This window comes from Lagopus muta, chromosome 7, assembly GCF_023343835.1.
Source record: "Lagopus muta isolate bLagMut1 chromosome 7, bLagMut1 primary, whole genome shotgun sequence".
Taxonomy (NCBI): Eukaryota; Metazoa; Chordata; class Aves; order Galliformes; family Phasianidae; genus Lagopus; species Lagopus muta.
In genome coordinates, this window is record NC_064439.1 from 27,825,943 (window position 1) to 27,846,192 (window position 20,250).

The window sequence follows — 20,250 nt, forward strand, 5'->3', positions numbered from 1 at the left end:
TCATTTGCAAAAAATCTGAAAATAAGTAGGAAAAAGAGAGGATTAAAAAAAAAAACAAAAAACTACCAAACTCAAGGGGCAAATTATTCATAGCTCTTACCCTATTCAAAACAAGAAGGAGAATGTGGTTCCATCCTGTACTGAGGAAATCAAGAACAGCGCTGTTTTGCTCCTGTAAAAAAGTACTTTGTGATGGTCCCCAGGTCTGGTTTGTGAGCATTTTTCCTACATCTGTGCATTCTTGCTCTCGAAGGAGAAGAAATGCTGTCCTCCTTTACAAAGAAACCAGCTTTATTTGCACAAAGCTACCTCCTAGGTTTTGTGGAGATCAGAAGGCATTAAATGTAATGGCAGTGAGAGTACAAGGGAAGACTAGCGAAACCTCTTTTTTCCTGCTTGTTGTGCAGTACACTACAAGCATTTCTTGGCACTGATGCAGTCCACCTTTTCCCAAAGTTGCAAAAACGCACTTGCAGAGGTATTCAGGGACCGTGTCCCCCCAAATAAACCACAAACAAACAAGGCTCCATGCACATTCACATGAATGCCTCAGTTAAGAGCATTTCTTGCATTTCTAGTTCAGTGTGGATCTCAACTGTGCCTTTTGCAGGAAGTCTGCTGATACGTTAACAAGGTCCTTTTACTTAATAGGCCAGCAACAACATACAGCCAGACTCCACTATACGGGTAGAATCAAGCTTTCCACTTATCTACATAATCAAGTCATCATATGTTTCAAGGTAAACGTGGATGCAGCTTTAATTTGTGTGTGTGTGAATTAAGACTACCAATTAGCTGTGGAAACATGCCTGAAAAACACAAAGCAAGACAGTCTCCATAAATAATATTTTTATGGTATCTACCCATATGTTTTGTAACTACAAACATGTCTTAGCCTGACATCATCGAGCTGAAGGAGTCAATGACTTAGAAGCAATCAATATGCCGGTGCTTAAGTTTTTTAATATTATACTGTTAATTCCAACATAACTACATACAGTAAATTAAGCTTAGAGCATCACTACGCATATTTATACATTTATCATAAGGGACTCAGCCTGGTAAAGTGTTGGGGAACTTGTGTGGGAGGGGAGGAAATGGCATTCATGGGAACTGTGAAAGACTGAGCCATTCTGCAAGTTATAGCTCATGAAACGTACTTCAGAATGCCTGGACACATTTAGCTACTGTGCTTGAAACACGCAATCTCTATCCAAAAACAAAAGTGTTTGTTTGGGTGTCATGTCTGGCAAAGCTCTCCTGATATGTTTGCAAATACAAAATCATTAAATTGCTGATATTTCACATGCCAGCAGACTGCAAACTCTACTGACGCCTTCTCTACATGGCTAAATTTCAGTTTGGAACCAGTCGAATAAAGATAGCTTTATAGGGTTCAAATACCGTTAGATTTCTGTATTAAAGTAATAAAGACGTTAGCCTCATAAAGTTGCAGCAATGTATAAAGTGTAAGAAACAAGGAGGTCAGAACAAGTGGAGGAAAAAATTAAAATACAAAGCTGAACCAAACCTACAGGGAAGTTTGACTGCTCTTTTCCTCATAATTTAAACCAATCCAAAACATTTCTGCCCCAATCTTTAGATTTTTCTCCTGTGTTTGTCTGTATTATTTTTTTTAATTTGAAGTAGTTCCATTTTCTACTTTTAATAATAATATATTACTTCAAAGATAACAAATAGATATACTAACAGTATAGACAGATACTCGCCTTATTGGCGCGATAATTGAATATCATGTAAATAATGTAAATTTAAGCAGTAATAATACAAGAAAAGATAATGTTACAGTTTCAAGTCACCTCATGGACAGCTGCTAATGAGGTCTCCTATTTTCATCTGACTGCTCTGCTGATCATTCTGCATTGCCTAACAAAGTAACATTACCTAACAGTACAGTTGTATTTAGCTGATCACTGCAGTTCTTCAAGTTACTTTAGATTAATATCTAATGGAAATCTGGAAAAAGAGCGGTATTTTTTGTTTTGCAATAAAACAGGCATTCTTTCTGCAAGAATAAATGGAAACTGAAAAGACATACAGGAATACACTCATTCAGAAAACAGATCTGTTAAAAAAAGAAGAGAGCAGGAGGGAAGAGAGGGCAAGGAGAGTGCCGAGGCTGAGGCCGTCAGTATGCATTGTTGCAATGTCCTCAGGAACGCAGAAAGCTTTGCACACAGCTGGTGCTTGAGGTCATTGTGGTACTCTCAAAACAAGAGTATAAGAAAAGAATTGGGAAAAAAAAAAAGAAAAAAAAAAAAGCTTACAGTACTCTGTCATTTTTAAGTGAATCACAGTAATTTCAAAGTGCAAAAGGCTTGCAGTGTTCTTGGTTCTCCCTAAATCCCACACAAGGTGAGCATGCTGATCACCTTGCAGACTAGTACTAGATTTTAAACTCTACTTCACAAAATACCAATTTGAAAGGAGTGAACAAGCCTTATTCTGCATTAGACTGCTCTTTTCTTCTGACAGAAAAAACTGTCAGCTGTTGTAAGCGAAAGGATTTACACTGTATCTTCGAGTAGTCGACATCACCGCAACCGCACGGGTTTCCATTCACATCATTGTTACCAGCTCAGTGTACCGAGGCCTCAAAATATCTGTCATCTTACAGTTTATTAAAGCATCTGACTCCAGTTCTTTTCATTAAAACAGCTGATATTTCTGTGATTTTAGGAGCTATTTAGTCACTGTTTCTATCATTCTGTTCATAGTTACAAAAAAAAAAAAAAAAAAAAAAAATTAACAATAGGATTTGCTTGTCCACAAGTAAAAGGATGGGGTCTGTAGCACTTCCAAAGAAAATGAAAGGCTTGAAGAGTAACCAAGACACCCACATGCCCAACGAGCCACACTTGTGTTTCAGAACCCCCCATTCCAACGAAGTCACTGCACATACCCTCCATACTTTGCAGACTTCTAGGATATGCCACTTTTCCCATGGCAGGTAGAAAACCCCACAGTTTTCTCCATTCCCTTCAAGGCTACGCTGTTGCTTCACATATGTCCAACAGATTTTTAGTATCTATTTTTAGAAGGGCCAAAGTAGGAAACTGTTGTGGGGTCTTTTTTCCACTTGGTAAATTTAAGCTACTTATGCCCCCAATTCAACAAAATGTATAAACATCCACTTAACTTCAGATGTGCTCATATCAAAGTAATGCAACTACTGATGCTTGATATGAAGCCCTGGCTCCAGTCAGGAGTTAACTTCCACTTCAGCACACCCAGGTTTCCATTCATCTCCTAACATCCAAAATTACACATACTGGCATCACTGTAGGATCACAGTCAAATTAAAACTCACAATAGTGGCAAAGGACTCTGAAGTGCATCTAACACAATTTATGTAAAGCAGTGTTTGTTTGAACTTTCTCACTAAAAAATAAAAATAAAAAATAAAAAAATAAAAAAAACCCAGCTATTATAGATCTGAGAGAATGCAAAAGGAAGAAGGACTTCTTTTAAAAGCTTGCAGTAATCTGTTTCAGTTTTGGTTTTTCATATCCCATTTGCTATAAAATAATGCTCAGTCAACCAATTTTTCTCAAGTTCAAGGAAGAAATTAAAAAAAGAAAAAACTAAAGAGAAAAAGAAGGCAGCAAAAGATAGAGAGAGAGAGAGAGAGAGAGAAAGAGAGAGAGAGAGAGAGAGAGAGAGAGAGAAAGAGAGAGAGAAAGAGAGAGAGAAGAGAAAGAAAGAGAAAGATTACTTGGCTTCCAGTTGAGGTTTCATAATGCACTAGATTTTATTGGTTTAGTAAAACTATGCTCTTCCATAATACATGAAAGATTTGCCTCATTCCTTTGAGACTTGTTTCTTCTGTTGTTTGGTCAATTATTTTGTTTTTTCCATTTGTTGAAAAGAAAGATAAAAGGAAACATAGGTCCAAGTACGAAATAACTTCTCTTTCAAAAGAATGTTAAGTTTTTGTGTATGATTTCTTCTGTTCACGCATTGTAATTACCCTTTGCTCTACTGCTGCAAGGCTTGTTTGGCGTAGGTAATTTTAAATGTAAAGTTCAGCTGTTATTTTATCTAGGTAATTAGCAGGAGGCTCAAGTAACTGCAGACAGCATAGTATTGAATGATTACATAAATCGTTATACAACAAAATGCTAACTACTAAATGTGATTTCTGATTGTTCCTTTAATGTATAAATTGTGTGCCTATTTAGTAATATGCATAACTTCCAGTTGAGTAACCTACCTCTAAAAGTATTTGTAAAATCCAGGAATCTATATGGAAAATAAACTCATGCTATTGTCTCCTGTAGGTCCAAGATCTCAAAATGAAGGAAATCCTCTCTCATCTACAATGAATACTGCACATTTAATATTCACTTTTTAACATTAGTAGAATTTTGACAGTCTAAATTGTCTATTTACAATGTTTATTAGAACACTTAAGAAGCAGATCCTCATGTAATGGCACCAAACTGTCTACTGTTTTAACACATTATGTAAATGATTTTTGTCCACTTTGCATAACTCAGTGAATGTGAGGATATAACAGTGTAACTGTTAGCGATATTCCAGACATATATTTAATTCCAGACTGACCAATGTTGCTGTGATTTAAATTTAACTTTTTATCTACTAAAATGTCATTTCAAATGGATATGGGCTAGGTGAACATCTCACAGGATACAGATTTTTCATATATATTACTAAATAATGACAGCACACGTTTTTTCCACCTCTAAGACCCAAGGGAACAGTCCTTCTTCAAATGAATGCTCCTTCACTGCGCTCTTTGTTGTCCATGGAAGCACAGCAGATCACAAAAAGCATAAGCACAACCATGGCTATCTGGTCTGCCTCCTTTGCCCAAGCTAAGCTACATTCACAGTAAGAACACACGTCTTAAAATCTGGCCCTATCAAAAATCAGTGGGAGTTCTGTCATCAGTTTCTTCCAGGTGAAATTTCACTGAACACATATGTTTATAAATCACTTATTTTAATAACATTTTTTGGTGATTCAAATGCTTCAAATACATACAAGTGTCCACTACACGCACGTACCACCGTCACATTTGGCTATTTTTGAATTCAAACTTTCATCAAATCCAATTCAAAAGCAGCCATCAAGTCACCGGAGACCCCAGGCACAAAGCTTAGAGGTCTAAATGACTTCTTGTTGCATGCGCCTATGCAGCCAGAAGCAAAGGTGATATCAGTGCCTGCTGAGTAGTGGGCAAAAGATTTTCTGTGATGTGGCTATGCCCCATGCTGCTCATAGCTCATACCCTGCCACCAGTAGTGCTTGAGAAATGGTGATGCAGATCTGGAAGTCTTTAAAGTCTCCTAAAAAAGCACGCACACAATCACACAAAGCTTTTCATTTAATAAGAGCTTATAGCATTTTGCAAATGGAAGGAGGGTACTGGCACTGCCATTGTATGGACTAGGAACACAGGCATAAAATAAATGAGTGGGGCACAGGCTCAAAACAGATCCTAAGGCTGGGTTCGGTGCCCAGCTGTGCTCTGATGTAATGAAGTAGCCTTGAGCACTGTTTATCAAACTTCTCTAACACCACACTATTTTAGTTACGACCCTTATTAGCGACATATGCAAGTATTTATATTTAAAAAATATGATTTTCCCTTCACGTCCTTTCAAGTTGCATTCTTAAGAGTATTAGAACAAGGACACACAATAGCATGAAAAAAAAAAAAAAAGACTGAACCCAACTACACTAAAACTGCATTTTATCGCTGGATTTCAACTTTGCTCTTTCTGGTAGATGAAAGCAGACTTATTTCACTTCCCTTCTGGAGACTAGCAAAACTGGTTGAATAAAGTTCATTCCAGTACTGAAAGAAACATGCTACAGCGGCCGCTATACTGTGATGTAACATTGTCTTTGCTGGAAGCAATAACGCTATGAGCAATATCAGATTATTAGCAGACAGCAGCAAAGATAATGTCACCTTCCCTTAAATTTCAAGGCACAGAACCCAGTCCTACTCTTGAGAATTTCTTGAGAAAGGTACAGCACATCGAGTCATCCTATCACCGGAGAATGAACACTTACAAATGGCAAACTCTACGCAGATTAAAAGGCTCAATTAAAAACTACTTATTAAATAACCAGCATATCTGAAAAGGCAATAAGTCTGAGAGCAAACAAAAACAAAAGTCCGGAATCTGATCACGTACTGTGCAAAATACTAGAGAAGCTACGCTAAATATGTCAGGTTAAATTTTGCCCGAGGGTGCTAAAACCAATGAAATTAAAATTCACTTTATGTATATAAAGCAGGATTAGCAATGCTCAAACTATCCTAGTATTTCATCAATCAATATTTGGAAGAATTATAAAGCATTGCTTTTTTCCTATCATACTACATTAGTTTAAAAAATAAAGGATAACTACAGTCACAATTTCTTGAGTAAGTTTTACTGAAATGTGCAGTTCTCCTGCCAGGCTGCTCCGATCTTTAATCCACACGTGTCCATATCTCTTTCTGCAATTTGATTCTAGCACTACGTTTCTAACTCATCCAGACCCCTTGTGACTTCACTTTGAAGACTGGATCCTTGATAGTGCTTAATACCAAATAATAAAAGAATAACATGAAGTTACATTTCTGTGCCAAAAGTTTCAGACCAGAGTAACAGAGTCAACCTCCAATGGCTTAAAAAACCTCCAGAGCTTAAAGAGTTGCACTGGAGTCAACAGACCTTCTCACAAAAACATTTGTGCTCCAGAGAACAGCTACATTGAGACCTCAATGCTTATATGGGTGGGGGAAGTGTAAATCGTACTGAATAATATAAGTAAATAGCCAGAAATACATACTTATTGCTGTCCTGACACAATTAGTTTTAGGCAATGGGAAAAAGGGTTGTTTTTTTTTTCAAATTTACCAGTAAAATAGTGTTTGAAATGTTTACAGATCTAAAAATTTGAAGATTGTATTTCTCGAGAAGAACGTGAATGTACAGCAATTTTCGTAAGGTAAATGATTGAGCAAGTACCCCATAGCGTAACCCAATGTTTGCTAATTAATTAGTCTTACCCTTTTTCTCCTAAGATCATTATTATTGTCCACCACATTTGGAACTTGCTTCGTTTATGAAATCTACAATGTCTTTTTGGTTGTTGTTGTTTTCCTGTACAATGGTAAGCAACGCTTTGATAATGGATACCAAACAAATTAACTCTTTTCAGAAAAACTGTGCTTTATTATATATTTTTCCTGCTTCCGTTTACAACCATGTTGAAAAGCACAGACACATTGATGAATCAGTTACACAGTTCTTTTTGACTACAAGTGTTTAGCTCATTTTTCTTACTGATGTGTTTCAGAAACCAATCAGAAGTCCTCAAAACCAATGATTTCACAGTATTTACAATCATTTATCAAAATGACCTGCTTTCAAACAAGTGCATATGATTTATGGTATTTAGTTGTGTTTAAAATAAATTCTCTGGAGATGTTACTTTTACTGCATGCTTGTTGAGAATAGGTAGGTTATAAAAGATGTTAAGGCACTGGAGAAAAGAGTAGTTTTCTTTTTGCATGATTTCTCAATGAACAAAACCCAGCAGAACAGCCACTGAAACGCTGGATTCCTGAGATGTTTTTGTAGGTTTAACAGTAGTGTTTCTATATGACATTATTGTAAATGCAGTAAAAATATGAATAGACATTATTACCTGCTAGCCTTCCACTGGAAAATTATGCCATATAGAAACATTTTTCCACGTCAAATTAAGAATAAAAAAATAAAAAATATTTTAAAAAAAGACTTCTCATATCTGGAGGTGTGTTTAATTACGTTAAACTTTCATTCACTAGAATCGAATTTCCTATTAACATATATATCTATATATCTATCATAATTCCATGTTTGAGCAGTAGCAATGCCTAGAAGAGCTTCTTTAGTAGGACTCACGCTCCCCTAAACTTTGCAGCTCAGTACTGAATTTTAGGTTTTCTTAAGATACGTTCACTTTCTTTTTGCATTTCTCAGTAAAGTCAGTTTTCACTTCTACGTAGGTTTTTCTCCTGAGCAAAGTTTTAACAAATCTGGGACTGAACTAAGCCAACTGACACAATCACAGTAGTAATTTTTTATCTGATATGTACTGTATCTTCTCAGAAACAAAACCTACTCAATAAAAAAAAAAACAGAAAGAAAATGGCCTTAAAAGTCACAAGCAGCTAATGAGAAGGGGAGAAATTAAAATAATAATAATAAATCAAAATATACCATACAGAACAACTCACAACACAAAGCAAGAAAGAGCTCCAAAAATATGTTTTTCATACACTCAACATGGTTTTCATCTGCACCTCATTAGCACACAGATAATCCTGACCATTAGTGCGCTTTAAAATAAGTGAATTTACTTGCAACCTATCCTCAGTTTTATTATCGCCACTTTCCTCCACCATCCTCACCATAAGCAGAGCTGAGCTAGGAGGGCTGCAGACGGCAATACTCACTGCAGAAATCTTGTGTCTATAGACCTGAGGGCATCCCTCCAGCTTGCCTGCACATCTACTGAGTCACTGCTGGGCCTATGCAGGTTGAAAGGAATGTCCTCAGATAGTGAGAGTGACTGCAGAACACAGAGACACTGACAACTGTACTGTGCATGAGTCGATGGCTAAGCAAGCAGTGTTTCCCAGACCTCTATAACAAGAACAGTTGGCAGTGTCACCCTGTCCTTTAGCAGCCGAGTCAATAGCTTCTAAGGGTATTTCTAAAACCTGCGTTAGGCAGAAGAGAACTGTAAATCAGGCAGATTACATGGAAATACTATCAAAGCACATTTCACCTGGCTTTCTGCTTCCAAACAAAAGTGTAACAAAGCGTAGAGCAAACAGTGGCTCTCTCCTTCCATTCCTCTGCAAGATGTGAATTTCAGAGAAAAAGAGCAAGCACAGGAACAAGCACGCGGCCCACTGCCCAATATTTTGCCTGCCTTCTGGAGTTCCTTCTTAATTGAAAGAATTACCCTCCTGCCATTATAACAAGTAAGCAAAAATGGGCACTGCTTCTGGTAAAGAAGATACTTCTTTGGAGTATCTACATGGCTAAGCAACAATTACTAGTTTGGGAGATAAATGACACAAGTACCACTGACGTTTCACTTTCTTGTAACTATAAACTCGGTTTTATGAATCATCGTTACTGATCTGGTAACGCAGGGATGAAAGCAGTGCAGTGCAAGGAAGGGGTGGCCTAAGGTTAATGCACATCTGACGTACGAAACAGCTTCAGCGCTCACAAAAACACGGAACATTCTGTGGCTTTATGCGATATGCTTCAGAGCAGGAAATATATCTGTAAATAAGCAGGAGCATTAATAATTGTCTCAGAATACTGGCAGTGAAACTTAAACAGTCTCTCTTTACTTCTTAGTTATTTACTATAAGGATTTTATACAAACGCCTATTGAAGTGGTTCCAAGTGTGATGAATCTGTCACCAAAAATTGGGGAGGGGGGGGATAAAATGCTTTAAAGCATGGCCATTTGTTTAAAAAAGCAGATTAATGAGAAATAAAGGGAGTGATTTTTAATTTAATGAGAGGCAATTATGGATTACAGATATAGAAATGCAGCAAGTTAACAACAGTTCCTTCTGCCATACATTAGGATGGCATTAAGTAGCATCAGAGTTTAGGATTAATAAAGGGGTGGGGTTAAATGGTTGTCCAAAATTCTGGCTTTTCCTGAGGAAAGACCAAAGACATTGCAGCTACCCAGCTGCTGTCAGAAGATGCCTATTTTCAGTTCTAGAAGTTCCTCATTGAGTGAATGGACAAAATGCTTTCTTCCTCAGAGAGAGGAGGGGGCAACCAGCAGTTACCTGCTTTGGTCTTTTGAAAGTCTCAGAAAGTGATGTGTGGAGCACAGCGCGATCAGTGTAAGCACAGTCGCAACTCAAGGCTCCCACCCGTGTCCACTAAATCCAACGGAAGGCTCCAGTCCCTTCAGGATACAATCTGTGACATTCCTCAGTGTTTTTTGTTTTTTGTTTTTTGTTTTTTTTGGTTTGCATCGCAAAATTAAATAAACAGAAAGCAATACAGATACTTCCCTGACAGTGAAAGGGACCCATTTCCTTTTTTCACTTCAGCTTTCAGTACGCTGACAAATACAAGAAATCCTTACACCAACAGGACAGGCATCCAATTATTTTTCAGTAGTAACAGGGACTCTAATTGTAGCACTTCTACCTCACAAAAATCTGACAATTCCTTTTGTTTCATAAAGTACAAGGAAGATGCATCGATGGAATTCACCACCGCTGTTTGACAAAGTACAGCTTTCATTCTTGGAAGACTTTTCAGCCCGGCTACATAAGATAAAACTCAACTAAGCCTATCCTGAATGACAAATAAAAATAATTTACTAATGTAATGATGGTATCCTTCAGGGTCATTTTCCTAAATGGTTCCAATCGCTCACTACTCTACCGAGCCAACAACATTCTGACTGCAAGAGGTCACGGTTTCAATTGGGAACTCCACAGCTATGTGGAAAAGCCTTTCACTTTCTCTTCCTTGATAACAAACAATTTACGACGCCTGCTCTGGAGCTCTCGGAGCACCGCGTCCTCCTTTCCAAGTGCCCACTGCCCCCTCGCTGCATCCCTGACGGCCCTTTGGTTTGCGTGTGCCATCTTTGCATCGCCTGCCCCACACGCCTTTAGTCAGAGCTGCCCTTGCTAGGCTCCGACGGTTTAAGCAGAAATTATGTCAGGGCTTTTGTGAGCCCAGAGCTCCCAAATCACCCTCCTAAAATAACTGCGGCTCTGTATGTTTTTCTGCTCATCTATAAGCAAGAGTTGTGGTGTTGTGAAAAGTCAGACAGCTCCTTCCTTCCCTCTGCCCCCGGCACCAGCAATTTTCTAAAGCTCTCATTCACCCGTTTGGCTGACGGACCCCAGCTTTTGCCCCTTCCCGAGCACTGAGCGGCACGCATATCCAGATCCTACACACAGGGTGCAAAAGGCTCGGAACGGCCCGAGCAGCCCCACGCTGCGATCTCCCTCCGCAGTGCCGCAATGCCGCAGCCCGCGGGCAGGGCGGGGGCACCGAGCGCGTCCTGTCCCCAACTTTGGGGCAGAGGTGGCGGATCGACAAGGGGGAGGGGGACGCGGAGCCAGATCCTAAAATCCTCACCGAAACTATGAACAGCTCTCACCCCGTCGGATGGAAACTTTCCTCCCGCCGCCGCCGCCACCTTCACTACTTCATGCGCTATCACGTGCTGGATTTTTCCTTTTTATTTCTCCCCCCCGTGGCCCTAATAAAGTTGCCCTTAATGACGGACATCCCGAGAACGCGGCCGAGGGCAGCCCCGTGGCAGCCCCGCGGCGAAAGCAGCCGAGACGGGCCGGGCCGGGCCGGGCCGGGCTGGGCTGGGACAGCCGGGACCCGGCAGCGCAGCTCCCCGGTACCCTCCGCCCGTGTTCCCACCCCTCAGGGAAAGCCGTCGTTACCTGAGCTGTCGCTTTTCCTCTTGCCGGACCTCTTCTCCGTTTCCACCGGGGACAGAGCCTGCCTGCCATAGTCCCCCGGCGCACACGCTGCCCCCGTAGGGGTGGTAGTGCCCAGGCTGGAGGAGTTCGAACACAGCACGGGGGGGCTGCTGCCCAGCTCTGGGGGTCCTCCTGAGTCCGGCTGGAGGCAGAGGCTGTGCCTGGCCGCGGCGGGAGGAGACGACATCTGAGGGATGTGCCAGTTCGTCTGCAAAGCCTGGTGCTGCTGTTGCTGGTGGTGGTGGTGGTGATGGTGGTGATGATGGTGGTGCCCCCTATGATGCTGGCTGGCAAACATGCCCTCCTCATTGGGGTATCCCGTTATTATGCAAGAGGAAGAAGAAGAAGACAGATCGGGGTAGGACATGTGGTCGGATCTTCCATGCAGGGCAAGAGAAGACTGGGAGAAAGGGTGCAAGCTCTGCGCGGTGGCATGGGGGCTGCGCAGGCAGCCAAAGAGTGTGTGATCCATGGCATGCAAGTCTCAGGTTCCAGGCAGGAGAGCTTAGGAAGAATCCAACTTCACCACCCTTTGTCAACTTTCACTGTAAACAGATCGGGGCTGGGATTTTTTTTTCCAAAACGGCAACGACAGACTTTGCAGCAAGCAACTGAGCTCAGATAATCCAGGTCTTTAGCCCTAGCGGCCAGTCTCCGCTGCATAAACACTCGGACCTAGATGAGCCTTTCTCAGAGCTGCTCAGATGTCAAGAAGTGGGAGAGCTTGAAGCCAATAGAAGGTGGTCCCAGAGAACTGCTTGAAGGGGGAAACGGCTCTGAGAGGTTATAAATACAGTAGTGTGTAATGTGAGCTGGGGGCTGGCTTAGCGGCACAGCACTGACCACATGCAAACTCCCTCCAAAACGCCAGCGCCATCCCCGCGCCGAGCGGCTCCGGCAGCGGGCGGCAGCGCTGCGCGCCCCGGGCGGCGGCGGCGGCGACGGGGGGGGGTTGGGGTGGGGTGGAGTGGCCGGGGGCGGCCCAGCGGGGAACGGCCGCTTCTCCTCCCCCTCGACGCGGGGAGCGCGTTCGCCGCTCCGCCGGGGCTGTGCGCTCCCCCCTCTGAACGGATACGGGGCAAGGCGGGGGGCGGCCGGGCCCCACGGGGCCATCACCGCACCCCTCCCCACCCCTTTCCCATCCTGGAAAGAAGGGAGAGCGATAAAGGACACCCCGCGGAGTGTGCGCAGGAGCGAGGTGCAGTACATGGGCGAAATCAAATACGCCTGGAGGGCGCGGGGCTGCAGCCCCACCTGAGTTCTCAGCGCACCTGGGCATGGCCTGGCTTGGCTGCGCGAGGCTGCCCGCACACCTCGGCCTTAAAGACAGGAGAACCCCAGTGTGTGTGGGTCTGCGATAAAACACCCGGTGCTCAGCGAGCTGCCACGTGTGTTCGAACACAGACAAGTCGCCTCTTGCCCCCTGCCCCTCCAGAAGCGCAGTTTGCTCAACTTCTTCGTTTGCTGCGTCGCAGTCTTTAGCGTGGGACAACCTGGAGAGGGACAGCGTGGGCTGCGCGTGTTGTGGGATTAGCAGCAGCCCCGAGGAAGGCTGTACGTGGGTTTAAACTAGGATAAAGCGCTTATTGATCATTGCTCAAAGCGATGCCCACTGCTGAAATGCTGAGTTCCTTTGCCCTTTCTCCTCGCTCTACCTTCCTCCTCCTCCCCGCAAACCAAACTTAAAGTGAAAAAAAAAAAAAAAAAAAAAAAAAGCACAGAGCTCTCCCTTTTCAGTCTAAACTCTTGGGTCCATGTGCGAAAGATAAAATGAATTTGAATTGCCATTGGAAAAAATCAGGAATTGTATGAGATTTGCAAGAGCTGGTTTCTTAAACGGAAATTGAGTCCTATTTTGTGGGAAATTAGTTTTGCAGACTTTCTGAAAAAAAAAAAAAAATCTAAAACTTTTGTTCAGCAGCTGCTCCACTTTTCCCTGCAGTTTCAGGCTGAGCTGGAACCTGCAGCAGTCTTTCGACGGTAAGACTTTCCCCCCTTTTCTGTCATCTAATGCTTTTTAAGAATTGTCTCTAGATTTAACTGTAACAATGCGGTCTTTAAAAAGAGAGCGGCGTCCAAAGCAGAAGTCGCTGCCTCTGTGCACTGTTCAAAACTTGATATTTCTTCAGAATAAAGGAAATATACAGTTACAACACTGATGAAATATTTTGTGCTTTTCATTGTGTTTATCGTTTCAATATGTGCTCTAATATTAAAAAAAAAAAAAAAAAAAAAAAAAAAAAGAGTACAAAGAAATCGCAGTGGCTGGAGCGCTCTTGGTTCCGCGAACCCGCCGGGCCGCGGGCGCGGTGATGCCGCTGTCCCCGCAACGGGGTGTGCCACCAAAGCACGGGGCCACCGGCCCCACCGGCCCCGCCGGCCCCGATCTCATGTCCCCGCCGCGGGCGGCCCCAGGTGAGCGCGAGGAGCGGCCGCCCGGCCCCGCTGCGCTCCGCGGCTCTCCAACCTGCTGCTGTCAGTCCGCCCGCCCCGGCCGAGGGGGCGAGACGCCGTCGTGGGGGCCGGGGGTGAAGAGGGGGGGGGAAGGAATGCAGGGACCCGTCCCGTCCTGCAAGGGCGGCCGCTGCCGGAGCTCTGACACCGACACGGATGCGAAGGGGCCGGGGAAGTCCCGGACCCAAAGCGCTGTGAAAGTGCTTTTTTTTTTTTTTTTTTTTTTTTTTTTTTTTTTTTTTAATTCTAGGGGATGGCCGCACAAGATTTCTCGCGCGGGATAAGAAAGGGGGAATAAGTGAAGCAAAGCGAGAGGGTGAGAGGGGAAGGGAGAAAGATTGGGTTTCCAAGAGAAGGTAAGAGATGGAGCCAAATCGTGCTTTTTAGAGAGAGGTAGGAGAGGCTTGAAAAGGTGAAGAAATAAAAGAGAAGAAGAAAAAATATAAAAGGAATGCAGTAACAAAGCCATAATGGCACGGCAACGTCTTTGCCATCAGCTTCATAACCAGACGTGAATATGTGAGGCTGCATTTCCTGGTGACCCCCAATACATACACAAGTCCCACATCAAGTGTTCTTAGCACTTCTTCCATCAGCGCTTTGAAGCACAGAAGAACTGGAAATGCAAACCTCAATGAAGCGTTGTGCTTTCATTTTAAACGATGTAAAGAGAATGCAAACACAGGCAACTCGTGATGAGGCAAATAAACAGACATTTACTGGAGCAATCCAGAAAGTTTCTGAATGGAGCTATCGGATAACTATGGTTACGTGATGCCATACTTTGTAAACATTTGTGATTTTTTCAAAGAAAGCTCCAGTGCAAAGCTTCTCGGTGCAAGAATTACTGAAGAAAGTGTAAAGCAGCTTTTACCTCTCAATGTAAATGGTTGGATTCTTGTTCATACTGTATCTTTTTAGAATGTGTATTTGACCTACATATGGTACAAAAGCATTATTTAAATCAATGCCAGCAAGTTTGCCCAAAGCTTATAACATCAAGTGAAAAAATAGAATGTTTTAAATATGAAAACAGTAAACCGTTTAACTCATAAAAACATCTGGAGCCAACGCAGTTTGGAACATCATTTATATTTTCATATAAGGGCTAATATTTGCATTCGCTTTGTGTTTTTTGGTTGCGGTTGTTGTTTCCTTTTTTAACTTACGATTTATGGCAAAAGAGATCATATAAAAATGACCTGAATGAACCAGCACGCAATTTCTTTGCTTTAGGACTTCTGTAGCCTCGTTCGGTATTTTACGTTGAAGGCTAAAAGCACCATCTTCTCAAGCAATGCCAGAATGTAAGTAAAATTCTCAAACATTTCTTTCTGGTGTGCAGTTCGTATATTTGCAGTGTGCATAGGACAAGGAAATCAGACGGTCCTACTTGGGGACCACTGTTTCGATGGGGGTAAACTGCCCTAACTTTGCTGAAGTCAGCAAAAAGGTGGCAATTTATGCCATTTGAGATCATTCTCCTTACTGTCAAAGAGAAAGCTAACAAATATGAATTCAGTTTATTTTAGCCAAAGATTTTATTGTACTCAAGAGCCTACCAAAGCAAGAGGACGAGATTTTATTGTACTGTAATTATGATCAGTTCATATTTTTCCATGGCAATTTGGTGAAGGCAGGCATCATTATTTAACCTTAGAGTCAATCCAGATTCACAACAGATGTATGTTTATTTTCAGTCTTCCTTTTTCCTAATTTTTCCCTGCTTAAGTCCCATGGAGGCAATATAATTATTTCTCTTGATACCTGTGCTGCAATGGAAACCTACAGATACAAGCAGCAATAAAGCCAGGGGATTATGCATCATTTCAGAGATGCTTGGTTGCCTTAACTGAAAATCCTCACCCAGAGAATGAATAATTGGTTGGTTGATTTGTCAGAAATGCCTAATCCCTGCCTAGTTAAAGACACTGATAACTGCATTTACCACTCATAAATCGATGGTGTATCGGTGTCTTCTTGGTGACTCACCAGAAAATCAGGGGTGCTTTTTTGAGAAATTCCACTGCCACAAAGTGCACCACATAACTTTAGCACTGCATTTCTGTGGTGTACTTCCAGTTCACTCTTTTTAACGTTTACATGTGCATTGGTTTAACACTTATCAGACACAATTTTTGGTTTAAAGACTACATCATATCTATAAAAACGTTAAGCCCGAATCCATATTTTCAGCTACTTCTCCTGGATACATATGGATTCTGTTCTAATTTTCATGATCTCCAAGTATTACAAATTTTAAAGCTATGCCAGCAATTTAGTATATTACATAAAAGTTGTGCTGAACTATGAGGCCCTCACTGAAAATGATTTACAACTTTGCATTACATCATTAAAAGTTATGTGATTTGCCAACCCACTCCAGCCAGTAAAATATCTTACGCTTCTTATTTATTTTAAATAAACTGATGAAATACTAAAATGGTGAATGTACTTGAAGCTTCACACCTGAGCGATGATGTTTCAGGAATGCTTTTAGAGCTTAAACTGTGGGGAAACTGCATTCCGCATTAGATACTCAAAAGCCCCAGAACAAGTTCTCTTCAAATCCATGGTGTGCGCTCGTACGTCTTAAATAGATAATCCATTTGCAGACTGAACTATCTTGCACAATGCCATTTCTTTCCCAATCTGCATGTTACATTGCAACTTACCAACTGCTCAGTTCTTTTCAGTATTATCTCCGCTTAAGAACTCTGACCTAAAAAACAGTTATCTCAATCCTTGTAGGGTGTTTTAATGATCCATATCTCTCAATTGCATTTAGAAATGTATTTGAAGCGCATGTGCAGGCAAGCCAATGATGCCTGAAAAATATGTTTTCCATTTTGTTTTCTTTAGATCTTGACAGTTAGACACTATACTCAGTCAATTCTCCTATTAAAATTACTAATCATAGAGGGAAAAAGGCTTGTTTTTTTTTCATATTGTTCATTTCATTATTTAATGAAGTTTGCACAGTGGATTTTGATAGCTACACAAAGGACATTTCACCGGATACCCCATCAAAATACACACAGATGCAGATGGAAACAGGGTTAAGTGCATTTTAAACCCTTTAAATTTTACCAGTGCTTATTTCATACTGTGCAGTTAATATTTTGCTGATGATATTTGATCATCCAGAATAAAAAATGCAGCTGACTCAGATGTTTGTGTATCAAATGTTTCACACTAAGACTTACTCCTGCTTACCGAACAAATGAACAGAGGGTTTACTTGACAAAGACCAAAGTAGAGAAGAAAAAACTATCATTACCTGAGCTATTTATCATCCCTGGCTGACATTCCTGGGCCCTTCTAGGACCAGCAGCAGGGGGCATATTTCATAATTCTGCTGCTGTTGGGGGATGGTAGCAGCGTGATAAGTCCCTAATCTTCATCACCTCTTTTGCACATTAATGAGGAAAATGCAGCTCGCAGTGTATATTCCTCGCCACTTCTAATTTTCTCAGCTCTGGAATGAGAAAAAGACACATATGCATAGATGAATGCACCAAGCATAAATAAACATCTACACAGTATCTAGGTTTTAATAGCTGCTGGGATTATGTCACCTACTCTGCAGGTATATATGCCTGTGATTTACAGCGTGATGAGCTCTAGACTCAGAGCAGAAAGCCAGAACTAGCGAGTATTCGGGAGAGAATGATATTCATCACCCCGAGGAGCTCAGGCTCTATTCATTTCACTTGCTTCACGTGGGAGTACTTCTGCGTTTTTACAGAGTCCTGTCTGCGTTCACGGCAATTTGCTCGACTAGAAGCATTTGCGGGGTTGGAACCTTAATTAATAGTAGCTGTAGGAAACAGCAAAAAATCACATGTAGCTTTTTGCAATTTTTTAGGCATAGCTGCATTGTAGCCCTCAGTGGTTAATATAAGATAACGCCAATAACTGATACCGAGGAGGAGAAATCAAATACAAAGTAACCATTTTTTGAAATGATCATTTTAGATTCTGACGTTTTAGCTTATGAAAAAAAAAAATTAAAAATAGCAAGCTAGATTTCCTTTAAAAATATTAGCTTAATTTAGAGGAGGATCACAAAAGATGAAATCGTAGCTGTTTCAAAGATATGACCATATTCAGGAAATTATGTTAAGTTTTCTGGAGCCATTGACACTACTGATGTTTAAAAAATTAGACAACTTCTGCAGTATCTTTAAAAACAGTCCAAGCAGAGTACCTTATGGAGACAAATAGATTTATTTGGATAATTCATTTTATTTTCCCAAAACCAAATGTAGCCTCATCAATGTGCTGTGAATATACTGTACTGCTTCTTGCAATGAGCCTTTCCAGGATATTTGTATTCATTATGCTTCGTTAGGCATCACACTTGCACAGTAATACAGATAGGTCTCACGGTGAGCTCAGTAAGCCATTCCACTAAGGGGCTGCCTTTGAGGAGCCTTCACAACATCCAAGTGTACGTATTAGACTCTGGCACACTCTCAGGAGCCACATTCTTCTTTTTATTGGTGCCTATCTCATATATTTCATCTAAAATAGATGCCCACAATAAAATTGTGAAGCCTATTTATTCTTTATCCCCTGTTTTCCAAACATAAAGTGCCTAGGACTGTGAGCTTGGTGAAGCTCAGCTGTGAAGCAAATAAGCGGTATATTTTTGGCATACTTTTTAGCTGCCTGAGACACACATGCAAAATACAATACATGGAGACGCTATCTGAATTTCTGCAGTTCCCTCATGAGCATTTTGTCCATGTTAGGCATTTGTGCATTTTAGCCATAGAACGTATCACTTACGGATTTAGATTGTATTTAATAATGCAAGAATATTTCAATACAAGATGGCAAACTAAAAATATTTTCCACTTAACTGTTTCAAAATGCCATGTGCAGGAGAACACAACAAAATGGAATTAACTCGTAACATATGCAAGTCTTATTTGTGCAAGAGCAGTATATGCCCCTAAATCCAGAATCCAGCATCTGGAGGCATAGCATGTCTCTAATGGAAGAGAAAGGCATGAGACATGTCAGCTTCTTGGCTATGATACATGGAAAGCTGTGCCTTTTCCTTCATGATACCCAATACAGCTCCGATTAAAACTAATAAAGCAGACAATGTCCAGGTAAGCTGCCTTGGAAGCATTTTGGATTTTTCATCTCATTAGTTGTAGGCAGCAGGATTAAGCTGAGAAAAGTATTTACTACAGTAAAAAACTTTATCTAAAGCTCTTTCATTTGAAACAATCAAGTTGAATGAAAACCAATATCCCGTGGTATGAATCATGTATATGTAGTGCATCCAAACTAAAGATTCCAATTTGCAGAAACAAGTTTTGCTGTCACCAAGGTATTCCTGGTGCCTCTTTCTCATTACTATTTCTTACCTCCACCACCATCACAGAATAATGTAGTCTTTCTATGCTTCCATCACTGTGATCAGCTTGGTAGTCTCCGAAAACATTGTAAAGAAACAGTTCATCCTATAAACATTTTAAGACATGAACTGTCTTCAGACTTGACCTTGAGAAGTGCTGAGTCTTTTTTTTTTTCCCCCATCAACCTCACGGGAGATACTTTACAGGATCAGCTTCATTGTTAGACTGTAATAACAATTTTAAAAGTATGCAGCTGAGCATAATATTCTTCCTTTTGTTAAAAAAAAGGAAAAAAAGGAAATAATAATTAAAAAAAAAAGGAAATAATAATTAAAAAAAAAAAAAAAAACACCAAAAAAAACCCAAACCCCGGCAACAATCAAAAAAGAAACAACTGAAAATTGCACTTTGAAACAAATGTGTGAAAGAGATCTGCTGGATAAAATATTTTTGTGAATGCATTTTCAAATTTTTATTGCACTAAAACATTTAGATGACTTTTTGTTGAAGCTGAGACGCCAAACTTCAGATTTTCTTTTGTTCATTTTTATTTAGTAATCTCCCTTGTTACATTCATAGCAACCAAGGGAGAAGGTATGCCTTTCTATTGTAGTTATTCTCATTTGCACAAAATACAAGTAGAAACAGAGAAGCTGCTTTGCTGCAGAGATTTAGTTATTAAATTTAAAAAATCGTTTGCAGAACAACCTTCTGGATAGATGAATACACTGTAAGAGGGTGTTCAACCTTGCAAAAAATACAAGCATACCTTCAGGCTGAAATCTTTAATGTGTGATTCAAACCGATTAGATTAATGATTGTTTTAATAATAGGGAAAGACCTTAGATGCATTGTACAAAAAAAAAAAAAAAAAAAAAAAAAAAA

The 20,250-nt window shown here is 40.8% G+C and overlaps 1 protein-coding gene and 1 long non-coding RNA gene across 2 annotated transcripts in view; one reads left to right on the forward strand and one right to left on the reverse strand.

The window, feature by feature from the left end:
- The window catches only part of MEOX2 (mesenchyme homeobox 2), a 52,927-nt gene extending 40,507 nt beyond the window's left edge, over positions 1-12,420 (reverse strand). Inside the window, exon 1 of the mRNA XM_048951236.1 lies at positions 11,498-12,420. Coding sequence (XP_048807193.1) covers positions 11,498-12,008 — 511 coding nt within the window. The 5' untranslated portion in view covers positions 12,009-12,420. The remainder of the gene's footprint in view (positions 1-11,497) is intronic.
- A 1,050-nt stretch (positions 12,421-13,470) lies between these two features.
- LOC125696163 (uncharacterized) overlaps positions 13,471-20,250 on the forward strand; it is a 36,486-nt gene continuing 29,706 nt past the window's right edge. The window contains exons 1-2 of the long non-coding RNA XR_007378206.1: positions 13,471-13,516; positions 15,227-15,297. This is a non-coding gene — a long non-coding RNA (uncharacterized LOC125696163). The remainder of the gene's footprint in view (positions 13,517-15,226; positions 15,298-20,250) is intronic.